Genomic DNA, 14,516 nt, shown 5'->3' on the forward strand with positions numbered 1-14,516 from the left:
CTCCCCGCATCTCCTCGTTAGCCACGGGTCAGGCAAAAAACGGGATATGTAGATTTCCGCGAGAGAAACAACGTAAACGTCCGCAACAAGAAATATCGAGTTACTCGAAACCTCAGCTCGCTTTTTCTCGTTGCACCCTCGAATCGGTATCGCATGAAACGTCACGAATTATTGCGTTTCGCAATTCGAAAGCGAAATGCTTTCGCCCCGGTGGCCCTCGTGGTTTATGATACGCGTCGCCCAGGATTTAATACAATTTTCGATTCTTCACCGGAACAGTTTCCGTGGTCGTCGTTGCCTAGGTCAGAATCTAAATTTAGTGACGCAGGACTTCGAGTAGCTGGAAACTTTAGTCCGCAAACATTGTAGTAAATTTTAATATATAGTCTCCAGCTTTGCGAATCTTTAAAGCGATATAAAAATAATCAAACTTTTAAATATTCGATTTTGAAACTTTATTCCTATTGATATTCCTATTCATATCGCCGTTCAAATTATTTCTTGGAAAACAGCCTCAAAAAACTTGTAATATAATAAATCGTTACCTTTTCATATTCTGTATTTTATATACATACATATATTTTTTCTCCTTTTTTTTCTTTTTATTAACCATTGAACTACTAAATTTCGTTTATGGACCATCGTAAGTCATTGTCGTTGTCAGTGTCGCGGTCGTCGTCGAGGTTGGACCCACTTGATTCGTGCAATCTGTTCCGCGCAGCTGTCACCAGTGGTCCAGCATTCCAGGAGCCGTGCTCTATCTGACAAGCCGAACCTTTTCCAATTTCACGTCTCCGTTGACTCGGGCCTCTCTAGTCCTCCGGCAATAAGGATGCGGGGTGGTTCCTTGCGCGGTGTACGACGAAAAGACCAGCGCAAAACAGTCGTCGTCGGGGAAATTGCGAATTGTCGTTGCGGCGAGCAGAGGTTGAAACTTTTATAGAAGTTGCCGGTCGAGACGATGAGCCAGATAGAGCGAGACGCTTTTTTAGCTAGCCATACTTTTTTTCGGATTCGATGCAAAGGAGACTTAATTTGTTCCTTTTTTCGGTACGGTGAAAAAGCATGTTCTTTCTTTTTTGTCGTTTTTACGTACCGTTATAAAGGAGATATGATCGATTAGTTCTTATTCTTCGTGGGAGACGTTATTCGGTTATCTCGTGTCGAAGTTCTTGATGTAGGTGCTTTTTAAAATTGGACAGCCCAGAGAACTAGCAAATCTTTGCACGTACTTGAAATTTTCGTATTGTTCTCTTTCTCATACGGAATTCTATACTTGATACTTTGCTGGATATTTAAAGAGCAGTGAGCTTTACTTTAGATATTGGAATAACGTACTCGTAGATTTCGGAAACTTTTCAAAAGAACTTATCGTTTAAACGAGAATAAACTGTCTTTTCGCTGATGGATGAAACGCTTTATCAACATTCTGCGAAATCTCTTATGCCGACAAAACAAGATACTCAACAAATATATTGCGTCAAATCTTCCTACAAATACTTGTCTGTCGATAACAATTCACATCTGCTGCAGAAGAGTTCCCCTGCAAAATCGACGATATAGATACGTTTCGAACATTGGGGAAAAATCGAAATGCGCCGGCTACAGGCCGCAGAATTCCAGGCTAGAAAATATTCGTTCGAAATTTCAACCGATATTCTTTCATTTCTTTCTCCTCTTTTTTTCTCTTTCCCTCTCTTTTTTTTTTTTTGTTTTTTAATTTTACATCGGCTACCACATGGCACAGCCGGGTCATCGATTCCGTGGGCAGTCTGCGTAGCAAGTCGGCAGATACGTTCATTTTAACGCAGGAGCCGCCTGTAATCTGTGTACCCGTAATAACTTTTGCGTGGTTAGCAGCTGACCATGCATGGAATTCATTATGCTGAAACAAATATGTAAATCTCCATATATTCCTGCCACGGTTATATATATAGCCGTGGGTATACACGGCCTGGATGCAGATATATTTCGTACTGAACGTGTGTCCACTCCCGAAACGGACAGTGATGGCTAAAAAAAACTTATCTGGCCACGCCAGTTGCCTAGGACATGTTAATAATGTCGGGGACTGAAAATCTCGTGGAACTTTATGCTGTTCTCTCCTTGAATATATTGTTTTATAGTAGCTCTTTTTGTGCCGCCTTCTCTACATCGACGGAAACCGTAACTGTCCGGTGTTGTGATCTACGTTTACTATGTACGTTACTGTTTTAGAGGCTGTGGTATAAAAATTGTAACATTTCTATTCCACGATTGTTATACGGTGGTACGATAACCGTAATCATCTCAGTCCTTTTATATTTTCTCAAAGGATAGGCTTTCAAAAGATATGTGTGAGAAACTCTATGTTGGAATTCTGAAAAGTAACAGAATTATGGTTACTCGATGGATGCGATAAGTGCAACTAACATATGTGAAAACAGTATTTTGCATTAGTAAGATAAGGTTGAACGTTTCGTGGTGGATCATACGATTCGAACGTAAAATCTTATTAAAATTCATTGCCGATGAATGTAGAAAAAGGAGGTGAAGCAATTCGTTCCCCATGGATTGTAATAAACTCTGTGGAGCGCGTAATTTATTTAGGACAATCGCCGGCGAAAGAGAAAAGCTCGTGCATTAAGCACATTCAAATGTAGTTTTAATCGCATTTCTAAAGACAGACGAATCTACCCGGACAGATATTTCATGTACTGTAATCCAATTGTCACAATTATCTAAAAATTGTCGATCTAAAACTTTTTATAAAGTGCGATTCTTATAAAGTGGTATTCTATTGAAGTATTGTATTTCTGAAACGAAAATAACATCTCTTCTCTATTTGTTTGCTATAAGTGTTTAAACAAATCGAATTGACTTTGGAATCAGTATAGAATGAATTATATTTCAATATTTCCAAATCGCCTTGCCGTTGCTCGATTACTATTCACCACCATCACACGTCACAAATCGAACAAAGGGATAGGAAGGAAAAGAAGAAATTAAGAAAAGAGAAGGTAAAAGAAGAAGAATCCCTTTCAATAATCGCGATCCGAGCTTCCCTCATCTGGTATCTGGCACGATGACGAGTTCGGCCAAGTCAGACTCTATGCCTCATCAAAATTCATGGAAACAATTTTAATTAAAGATTTCCTCCCATTATCTTGGTATTTCTGTTTCATTCCATTCGCGTGGCTGGAAGAAAGACCCGTGGCTGGTATTGGAACGTCATGATCGTTTGTTGTTTCAGGAATATCTATGCACAAAGGCTATGCATTCGTGCAATTCACAAATCCCTTTGATGCTCGGAGCGCCTGCCTCGGCGAAGATGGCCGCACCGTTCTTAGCCAGATACTCGGTAAGTAATTTCTCTCTTGCCGAAACATTAATAACTCGTTCTCGTTCGCTTATACACGCACATAACCGTACTCGAATTTAAACATTAATTATCTTCCGCAATATTTGGTAACATCCTCCGCGTGGAACGCCAATTAATTGTCCTCGCAGCTTTAAAGGACCGACCAACTTCACGGTGCTTTGATGCTCGTTGCTTTCTGCTTTTTCAAGTTTAATGACCAGGCTTTCCCGGCTCCTTGGGAAACTCGTACTTCGAACAAGATTCGTGCATTCGGTGATGCACTTCGATCGTTCTTTGAACTGCTAAATCCTCACGCTGAGTCGTGTAAAAAATTGCTCGTGGAACGTCTTGTGGAAATTGAATAAATTCATTGATAATACTGTTTGTAGATTTTTAGAGGTTTTCGTAAATAAGAGCATCAAAAAGATATGAGAAGTAAAGCGAAGAAAAGAAGCGAGTGAGGAACGTATATAAAAATTAAAACATCGTTGATGTAGAACAATTAAGTCCTCTTTAAATAGTCTTAATTGTAATTAAAGCTACATAATATCTGAGAAAATTCAACAATTTTTATAGTTTCTTTTTTTTCATTATAAGCAGAAACTAATGCGGCGTTGTTATTAGATGGCCGCGGTTCAAAACTGGCTCATAAACGTACTGTGAATCCGCTTATTACCATCGTATTCATCGGGAATGCCTCAATTAGCCACTTATTCGATAATATCATCATTTTTTTCTCTATTACTACGGTTTCCTCGCTGAACGGAAATGAAGAGGATCAGGAAACAATCAAATTTCAGTTCTTAATAACCGTGACTATAATCGTACACTTAATTAAGCTTCGGCTAAACCGTCGCATTCAGCGATTCACTTATTGCAGTTAAATTTAAATTTTTCCAGAAATCGTGATGTTAGGATATTATGCGTGTAATGTACGCTTTTTACAAATATTTGTATATCTTGGCTCAAGAGTATCGTGAGGTAACTTTTCTACGATCCTAAAGAAAAATACCTGCTCGAGTGAAGAAACAATGCACACGCGAAAACGAATTAACAGCATCCCGCGGAGTATTTCGTCGAGAGTTGGATGGCTGGAATTCTAAAGTCGAGGATCGCGATTGAACGTTCGCGCGATCATTTGCGAAAACGACGCTTACCTCGCGAAGTTAACTTCGTGTAGTAGAAGGTTCTCCGTAGTCAGGAACGAACCGAACAGATCCTTAAAAGCGAGGTATCATCGATTTCCAGCCATTAGTTTCGAACTTTCCTAGAGGATCTGTCTAGAGACAGGGATGCGTTCGCTCGAGAGCATTTAGTAGACTCGACCAAACTCCCCGGAGAATCGGCTTTTCTTCCGATACCATTACGAATTCGCATGATTTTCAACCAATTCGTAAATACCGATCGAAACGTACACTCCCTACATTTCTCTTATTTTTCTTTCTTCTCTTTTTTATCGTATATCGTGTCGTGCAGCCCGGAAGATGGAATCCACGGTTTCCAAAAGTGAGGTTTAGTTCAAACCAGAATTAAATGTAGAACCAGATCCACGTTCTGCTAGTTCAACTTGAACAAGCTGCTACAGGAATACGCCGGTCAATAAGACAAATATACGTGGAAAGAGAAATAAGGATCGCCTGGTATTGACTAGGTGCTATCTTAGGTGTCGAAGATTGCCACCTGTGTGCGTGCGGGTGTGTATGTATTATCAGACTATGTGAAATTGGGCTCAGCATCCTTGCTTGATGTTATCCTTTATTTATGATCTGGTTACATGTACGTAGTTTCTTGAATATAATTCCGGGTTGTATATTTGCTAGACTTATTTACACGTACAACATTTCGACGTTTCAGCAAGCGGTCGATATACATATTCGGAAATTTCTTTAAAATGAAGATGGAAGAAGACTTACTATTCATCCACTATTCATACAGCAACGATAATTCAATCTCATTAAACACAACTTCCTTTTCTCATCCCCCGTCTATTTAAACCTAAGCTCCCGTGCACATCAAAGGTTAACTTACTGGCGAAATAAGAGTCAATAAAATCCCCGTTGGAAAGGGGGGACCGAATCGAGGCAGCGCGGAGTGCTGGTGTTTCTTTCAAGAGCTGAAAAGCGGCCTTCCCGAAAGAAACTCGCGCATTAATCACAGACAGAAACTTCATAAGTTCGCCGGCGGCATTCAAATTGCGCGGCCACGGGGCGAGAGCGGCGTTGATAATCGTCGCTTGAAACGAGCCCCCTTTTCTCGCGTTTCTTTCCCCCTGCGGGCTCTGAGAGTATCCCAGCAGCAGGATACAGGCGGGAAAAATCAACGACGGGCCAACGATAGTACTGGCTGGCAGACTGCCGGTAAGAAGCGGCCCTGTCTATACGGGTAGTACCTTTCTTCGTTACACCGTCGCTCGGTTAGCCCTGGCTCTCTCACTCCATTCCCCAGAAATCTTTCTTTGGCTAATGCAAGAACTGTGTTCCCACTGTAGCTCCCAGCCGCCTACCTTCCGGCGGCCATATACCCGTTGTACATATACGTTCAGCCGGGTTATAGGTAAGCGGTTGTAGGTAGACGTGGGCTAGGATACCGTGAGAGACGTGCATTTACAAGTGCAACTCACCACAGGGAGACCGAGGCAACCTTCTACGCCCAGCCGTACGCCTTCCTATATAATTCTCACCGCTGCACACGTTTCCGTGTACATAGAGAAAGTTCAGCGGTGAGAAACAGCCGAATAAAACCGTGCGCCTCTTTCCGACGACCGGCCGCTTCTGCGTCCGCCATTCGTGCGGAAACCGATCGTTTCTCTGAGTCGAATTGCCGCGTCTTTTGCTAGAATCTTTTCATGCTTTTTTATTGCGTGAAACTTTGATGACGACTGGGAAATTTTTCAATGGAAATTGTAATCGAGAGGTTGCCATGATTAATTTTGCTACTTGCGTCGTTTATCACTCGAACGCTGTGCACTTTCGAAGTTTGCTATCTTTACAGATCTAGATTTAAAAAATGTGAAGAATTGTCCTTAAACTTGATGACACGTTACTTTCTTAGTAAAATTTATCAGCGAGTGGTATAATGCTCATAAAACAGGATTAACTGGTCCTTTCATCATTTTCGGTTTATAGCTCTAAAGAACTTTCTCATAGTGATAAAATGAAAAGCACGGTTTTCGAGTTGTGTCGCTTTTGTAAGGATGGCGCATACTTAGATATAAGTTGCTCAGTAACTATACTGATCTAGTCCATAAATTGAAAAGCGCAGAAGATCCATGATATACGGATACCTTGTTTAGATTTAGATTGGAAACGTTGTGAAACCCTTTGATTCAAAAGAATAAGTTCTCAGAGAGCTACTTGAATCTAGTTTAAATCCAAATCATAGTGGATTGCCTATTAATTTGGCTTCGAGCACTATTCTTTTGTGGCTGGACGTCTTTTGTGCAAATGAAAAGACATTGGGTTGAATTATTTTCATGAGTCTATTTTCTTGAATTAGCTACACTTCTAAAAAGAAACAGGGATTGCTTTGTTGTTTATCCGCAAAGGAGAACATTAATATATTCGCTAAGCAGTGCTTGATCTATTTTGTCCAAAGACTAAGTGAACAAAAGGTACGCTTTCGGATGGTGGAATCTTGCATATTTCGTAGTATCAGACAGGAGTATACAACGGGATTGTAGAACGATATAATTATGTGGGGTGGTAGGCGAATTTGCGAACAGTCCGAGGCACTTTGAGCTCTCTGAGAAATTAGCTATCAAAAGGAAGACTGTGCAATATTAGCCGCTACGATGAAGAGGGATCGGACGTCTCGCTTTTGACCAGAATCTTATTAAAAATGAATTTCGCTGCGGCGCTTCTGATAGTTTTGAGATACCCACCACGTCAAGCAATTCCTGTTGATTTATTTCGGATGTTTCCTGGCATATGAAGTGAGAGAGAAGATCCTGAAGATGCTTAAACTGTAGAATGATATGTGATATATGATTTATGATGATATATGAACAGACATGTGATAAAAATATTCTAGTATTTTAATTGTGCAACTAATATCAATTTAATTGTGCAAAATGTAATATGTTCGAGACTTCAAGAACTAAAACAATTGAAAAATTAAAAAGCGGAAAGGAACACAATACTGGATATTTTTATCGCAGAAAAGTGTTAACAGCTCGGTGTAAAAGGTTTCTATTAGCACTATACGGAAATATGGTGCAATAATAAAATTTTGTATACGCTTATTTCGCGTCATATAGTCTTCAAAATTTTGTATGCGTCCTATATTTTCGCGAAACACGCGGCTGAATATTTTAGATTGGTACTTATTAGAATATATCATGTATGAGAAGTTTTATTGGCGCTCCTGTCATTTTATGTGACACCCTTCACACTTTACATCAACCTAGATATATTTAAGTGTCACGTTTGCTACCCTTAAAAGATGGCAAAAGGTTATCCGATATTTCGTGACGATGCATTTTATCCCGAAAATTCTGAATAAATTATTTCCTAAAGTAGTCTGCAACCGATGAATTTGCTGATACCAGAAATATTATCTATATGACTTGTACTTCAAAACCGTCGCTGATTTATAAAAAGTATATAAAACAACATTTCGAAGTTACTTTTCAGAAAATGTACATTTTTCTCATAAATGGTAAATTTGAGGTGTTGGTAGGACGTGTAGGGTACCAAAGAAATACACGGCGTTTTGTTTAACAGTATATTTATTAACTCGCTTAACGGTTTCGTTACAAGTCTCGACTCGCGATTTGTACAACCGACAATTTGTTCACGACTCTTGCATACGACTGTTCAATAACGACTCTCGGTCACAATTGATCTCTTAATTCATTTCGTTTCTTTTTGTCACCTCTCAATATCTCCACTACGCCCGCGTTTGTTAGGCGTCCGCGACCGTGGTCACTTCTTTCGAGTATTTGATGGAAAGACCGTAGGAATATCGATGACTCATTAGACCTATCGGCACCTTGCTTATGTTTTGTCGGTCTCTCATAAACAGTCTGTCAACGGTGGTATACTATGTACCAACGAAACCGTTGGAAAGTTCTGTGTTGTCGGGTATCGCTACAAATTTTTACCAAATATATCTTCATTATCAGACACACGAGATATAACATAATATTAATATTTATTCTTGTAATAGCTCTCTAGGCGAGAAGCTAATTGTCTTTATTTCAATGTAGAAAAAATTGCTTTATACGAAAAGAGACTTTATTCGTCGTTAATGATAATTATTAAACTTTTCCAAAATAAATCTTTCACAAAGTAATTACGTCATAAATTTTTCGAACTTTTTATTGAAATTCGATACGTTTCCACCCCAAAAATGTACTATTCCAAGCGCCTATGCGTGAACGACCAACATTAATTACCTCGCAAATTGAATTCCATTTACCCTCTCATCCTCTCCCTCAAAAAAATCTGTTCCACCGTTAATTTCAATTATGCCTCCGTTGGTGTTGGTTTCAATTGAAAACCGAACTAATCGAAAATCGTACTACCGTCGAATATGAAAGCAGCAGAAAATTGGAAAGTATCGACAATTATCAACTGGCTGGATATTCATGAGAAATATGGGTCACTTATAATACGACCGAACTGGATGCGAGCAAACGGAATAGGTAGGACGGAGAACAGTGATTTATTATGATAATCTCATTATGAATTAATGTGCTGATTTACGGCTGACACGGTTCTTTTTCATTCGTTAATCTGTAGGACGGTGTCTGTCATGAACTTGTGTCAAATAATTGGTGATTCATGAGTCTCCTATGTACTACAATTTTCCAAGAAAAATTAATTCACGTATTCTATAATACGAAATCGTTTTGAAGGTTCGCGCTAGAATGCGTTGCACCTAAGTCTTTCGGAAGTCACCGACGGAGCCCGAAGATACGCGAAGACGCACGAACTGATACGATCCGACGTAGTCAATGTCGTTCCCGCGCAAGATATATGGCGTTATACTTTTTGTGCTTAATTAATTAGTGGTTTAATGTGACCAAACCATAATTGTTGATGTTTAATGGAGATACTTTGTAACGAAATTCTGGTCTACTAATGGAGTGAAAAGAATGCTGTAAAATATTGCTTACATAGCGATTTCTTTGTGCATAAAGAAGTAGAGTTGCAGTAATATGACAGGAAGTTTTCAGACGGTATGATGCTAACATTATCAATAGATTTATGATAATTTATTCTTCTCGTGGAGTGAAAACGGCATCGCGAAATAATATATTTCTATTATTTTAGATTATGAAGCTTTCATTTACTATATGAATTTTAGTACTGTAGGAGTCAATAGAGGACAATATGAATAATTTTATTGCGAATTTCTATTGTGACAAAACGAGAGAGTACCGTAGAATATTAATTAATTAATTATTCGAAATAGTACGTAAAGTTACTGCAAATGATATTTGGATAGTCACATATAATTAAAGAAGTTTTAAAATGCATGTAGATATTTTTGATACTGTGAGATATAAATTATGAACACTTCATTCCTAAAACTTTTCATTAAACATTTGCTGCAGAAATTAGCGGTGAACAACGAAATCAACGATCTTCCTAGAAATTTATGGAACGTAAAGAGGAAATAAGAAAGTTAATGTATTTGTTTGGTTATACACGCGACGCGTGAAGTATTCATACATTCAGCAAACGTTTGACCCCATAGAAACTGCCACGCGTACGTATTAATTAATAATTGAATAGCGCGCCGTGTTATATGAATAATTCATAATTAAAAGTCATAATTTTCACATATCGTCGCCATTTCCCATGATACGTGAAAATGTATAAGCAAATGTCACACGAGATGCATATTATTTAATACAAAATTTCTTTCGTTTTAAATTAAAGACATGGGTCAAATTTGATTAATATCTCTACAACACTATGCAGTAAAATTAATTCAAAATCTAAATTTTGGTACCTGAATAATTAAAAAAGTCGACGAATCAAATGTCGAAAATTAGCTATAATTTATATATTTCCATAATAATTTTTCATCACATTTTTTAAAATATAAATCTATATTGCAAAACAGTACGTTTAGTAATAATCTCGAAATTGTTTCCAAACATTCAATGTGTCTATCTGTCCTTAGAACACGCGAAACATTGTTCAAAACGTGTGCACCTAAATTCGTATCCAGCAGAACTTTGTTGAAACAAAATGTGTCTTCTCCACCAGGAGCGAAACACGTGCTTGTTAACTGTTACGTGAATGATAGCCAGGGCATTCTCATTAAAAGTGGAGAAACGTTTCATCCTGATTCGTTGTAATCGTCGTGTGAAAATTATTCGTACGACAAACACATTCTCTGTTTGCTACTAAACTTCGGGGAATGATATAACGTGGTTTTGTATAGAATTATGTTTCGTTTAATTAGATTAATTAAATTCGTCGATAACGAGATCAGAGAGAAAAACAAATAGGGATTGTACACATGCTTCGAGGAACATATCGCGAATTTCCATGTCACGAAGATCTAATTGTCAATTGTATTATTTTAAACTGCAATGTGAAATACATCGGTTGCAATCAAGGTCTGATAATAACTATAATCACACAGTAACTTTAGTTACCCTTTGAATTAAATCTGTAATTTTCTTGCTAATTGGATACGTTTATGTACATTACTAAATGAACACTCTATTTCAAGTGGCGTAATTCAGTTGGTTCTGGGAACTTTACGGATTCGTTCTAAACATAAAAAGCTCAAAGTACACCGCTGTTAAAGAGAGGATTAATTACACGATCTCGTTTAAGAGATCCCCAAAAGAATTCAAAAACGAGAGAGAAAAGAAAGTCCATAATTAACCAGCGCCTTCTGTGTAATCATAAAGTAGATTCAACCTTTGCAGATTCCAAAGAAATACCTTACTCTAATCTTTAATTCTGATTCTTTCGAAATCATGGGGTGAGAATCGTAAATCACTTGATACTAACGAAATTGTTTTCCAGTTATGAATATTCTGAACGCGACTGTCCGCTATCAGGACAGATTATGCAGTCTCAGAAAGAATCACAGATAATGGACGCGCTTTTCTTCCATATCCGCCACACCACGAATGTACGCAGAGGGTGAAAAGCATGCACTCTTCTTTTCTGAAAGCGCCAATCACTTTTTTCCTGGCAATAGGCGAACAATACCAGCCACCTACGGTTATTTTATTTTATGATGGGTATTTTTATGCCCACGTGCGCGGCCAGGAGTTGCATTTAATCCGTCTGGAGAAGCGTTTCCAGGCAGGGTAACTGGATCAAACGGCCGTATGCTATGGGGAGGGGGTGGTGGTTAAATGGGGAGAAGATGGGCCAAGCACAGTGAATCGCGTGCCGTTTCCGTTTTACGATTCTGCCCCCTCTCTTACCACTGCGGCTGCCGCTCTTTTTTTGGTCTCGAACGCGTCTTTTTACCTTCTACTCCTCTATCTTGCCGGTACCTAAAGTGTATGACATAAAACAACGGGGAAGAGTTATACGGTTTTCTTTTTTAGGGTTTCACGGGGCGGGAAAATGGTTTCTGTATTCATAGAGAGACGTGTTTTATTCGCGAATCCGAGAGACTCGACGAAGATTGACTGCTTCCCCCTCGAAGCTTTTTAGGTTACCGTCAATGAGAATCGAATGGATTAAGGATTTTGGAAAGAACGAAATAGTAAGGATGAAGTTTCGAAATCATACGGTGTCCAGCTGTAGATTCTTCTCCATCTGTGTTTTTCTCTTTCCATTTGATTTTTCACCCTTTGTTTCCTTTTTTATACTCTTGCTGACCTTTTTTTACCTACTCTCCCGGTACGCACCATTAAGCCCTTTAAATGAGAGTCGAAAGCTGGCAAACTCTTGAGGATATAATCCTGGCTTTGCGAGGCTATGATCCTTCTAACGGCGGAAGCCCGCTCTTGTGATATTATATAAAAACTATCCTGCTTTAGTATCATTTGCTCTTAGGCCTTGAAGTTTGCCACTTCCCTTCCGACCGATCGTTCTTTACGATATTTTAAATTCGTTCCGCTCTTAGGGATAATGGTATCGTCATTACTTGTCGAATATGTCTCTCTAGATTACCTTCCTTACATTGCCTTAAATTATGATGTTAAAAATTAATTCAACGCCATTTACATAATTTCAATAATATCTTCCATTTTAATTTCGGGCTATTGATAATTCGGTTCGTTTGGTACATCGATCTTAATCAGTAAAGCCAATAATTAACACTGTACAATTTGTCGGAGATACAATTTTCCTTTTTGGCTTTTAATGTTAAATAATTGTTACGTATCTTTCTTTATACACCGTATTGTGTTAGTAATCTATTATTTCTTAATTATCCGTGTCTAAAGAAAAATCCAAATATTGAAAATATTACATTGCGCCAATGCTCTACGCTTGAATTTCTTGATCCATTTCTCCTACCCCAGTTTCTTACAACCTTCACGCAGTGTTGATATTAAATTTGGCCATTCGGTGTTCAAGCGTTCTAAAGGTTAGACGTGTATAGAATTTCTCTTATAATTCGGTTTACAATTCAATTCCAACACGTAGCCTCTTATCAGTTAGAATATCTCGAGCATAACTTTTATAAATAATATTTTTGAATATTTTTTTTCTTTATTAACTCGTCGTAATTTAAGGTGTTTATAATAATCTTAATAATTAATTATCCTTGTTCAAATCGGTAACAGTCCCGAATATACCAAAATACTTTTTTAAACCGCGTGTGGAATTAAATTAGTTCATCAAGTATGTAAGAATATCCTGCGACCAAATTGTAAGTCACAGTTTTATTTATTAAGTTTCATTTATTAATATCTTGCGTTGGTCGGACCTTGTTATTAAGTTTTTCTGTTTATATTAAAGCTTGATATAATATTATAGTAGTTTATGACTTTACATTACAGAAAGCAATATGTTACGAAAAAGTACAATTCAGTCGATGCTGTTAATGATAATATTGTTACACAATACGTACATATACATCTGTATGAAAACTATGCTACAGGCTGGAAGCGGGAAATTGTACGAAGCGTGTTTACAAATTTTGGTGTAGTTTGCGAGCTAATGTTATTGTTGTTTAATTTGCATAGAATATCGAATATAATATTTAGTTCAGAAATATTTTGACATGACATGAACAACAAGATATTCGGCTAATTGGATGGAAGATGGAAAAGAATGCGGGAAATCAACCTTATGTTTATAGAATTGTATAATGTTAAGTTACAGTAATAAAATTACTCTTTTGCCAGATATTTCTTCCGTAACTGTGTGCATATATACAAAACTGTCATGTAAGAAAATTCCTACTGTTACGAGACATAAAATAAAAATTCAAACGCTTATTGTTAAGTGATGAGAATACTACAAATAATTGAATTTTCATTTAAACTGGAAAGAAGTAAGAGAATATGTTAAGAAATTAGGATACTCGGTTGCTTCCTGTAACATCTCATGTATATAATTTCGACTTTCTTGATCCTCGAGAGAATATCGCCCGCATCGCTGTGAGAGAACGTGCTCGCGTAAATTTACGGTGAAATGTTGCTTCACTATACTCCACTCTGCCATATTAGACTGTATTCTTGAATTCGCATACACGACGTAAGATTTATAGCCGAGCTAAACTCCAACGTTCAATGCATATTACTGTTAACGAATACTAGCCTCTTGTTTTATTTCTGACGCGTTCCATTTTAATCCCAATGCAAATGTTATTCGTAAAAGAGCCATAATCTATGTCTAGTTAACGCTTTAACCCACTTAAGACCGAATTAGTAAGATGGGGTCAAGTGATCTATAGATATCTTACCAAGTAGCCCGTCTAATTGATTATTCTTCAGTTATCGTCTCGTTTAAAATTTCGTGTGTTTCAGCTCTGGTTTATTAAAGGCGTTTTATTTATAAAATTTATTATTTTCCAAGTTAGGTTTCCAAGTTTCAATCTTCTATGTCATTTTCATCTTAACGTTTCCTAAATTAATCTAATCAAGAGTTTAGGTAACATGTAATTGTAATTAAATATTTAATTAGTTACATACTCTCTAATTTTCTAAAATTATTTCCACTTTGTCAACTATATAACTGGTATTTTATCAATAAAAGATTGACCTCAGGGAAGAAACTTAAAACTCGAATATCGACGT

The 14,516-nt window shown here is 37.6% G+C and overlaps 1 protein-coding gene across 2 annotated transcripts in view; it reads left to right on the top strand.

The window, feature by feature from the left end:
* LOC117242966 overlaps positions 1-14,516 on the top strand; it is a 245,041-nt gene that overhangs the window by 149,874 nt on the left and 80,651 nt on the right. For both annotated transcript variants that reach the window (XM_033510038.1, XM_033510039.1), the window contains one exon: positions 3,233-3,340. In XM_033510038.1, the coding sequence (XP_033365929.1) occupies positions 3,233-3,340 (108 nt within the window). The remainder of the gene's footprint in view (positions 1-3,232; positions 3,341-14,516) is intronic.

Source organism: Bombus vosnesenskii, unplaced genomic scaffold (genome assembly GCF_011952255.1).
Source record: "Bombus vosnesenskii isolate JDL3184/JDL3185 unplaced genomic scaffold, Bvos_JDL3184-5_v1.1 scf7180000013265, whole genome shotgun sequence".
Classification (NCBI taxonomy): domain Eukaryota; kingdom Metazoa; phylum Arthropoda; class Insecta; order Hymenoptera; family Apidae; genus Bombus; species Bombus vosnesenskii.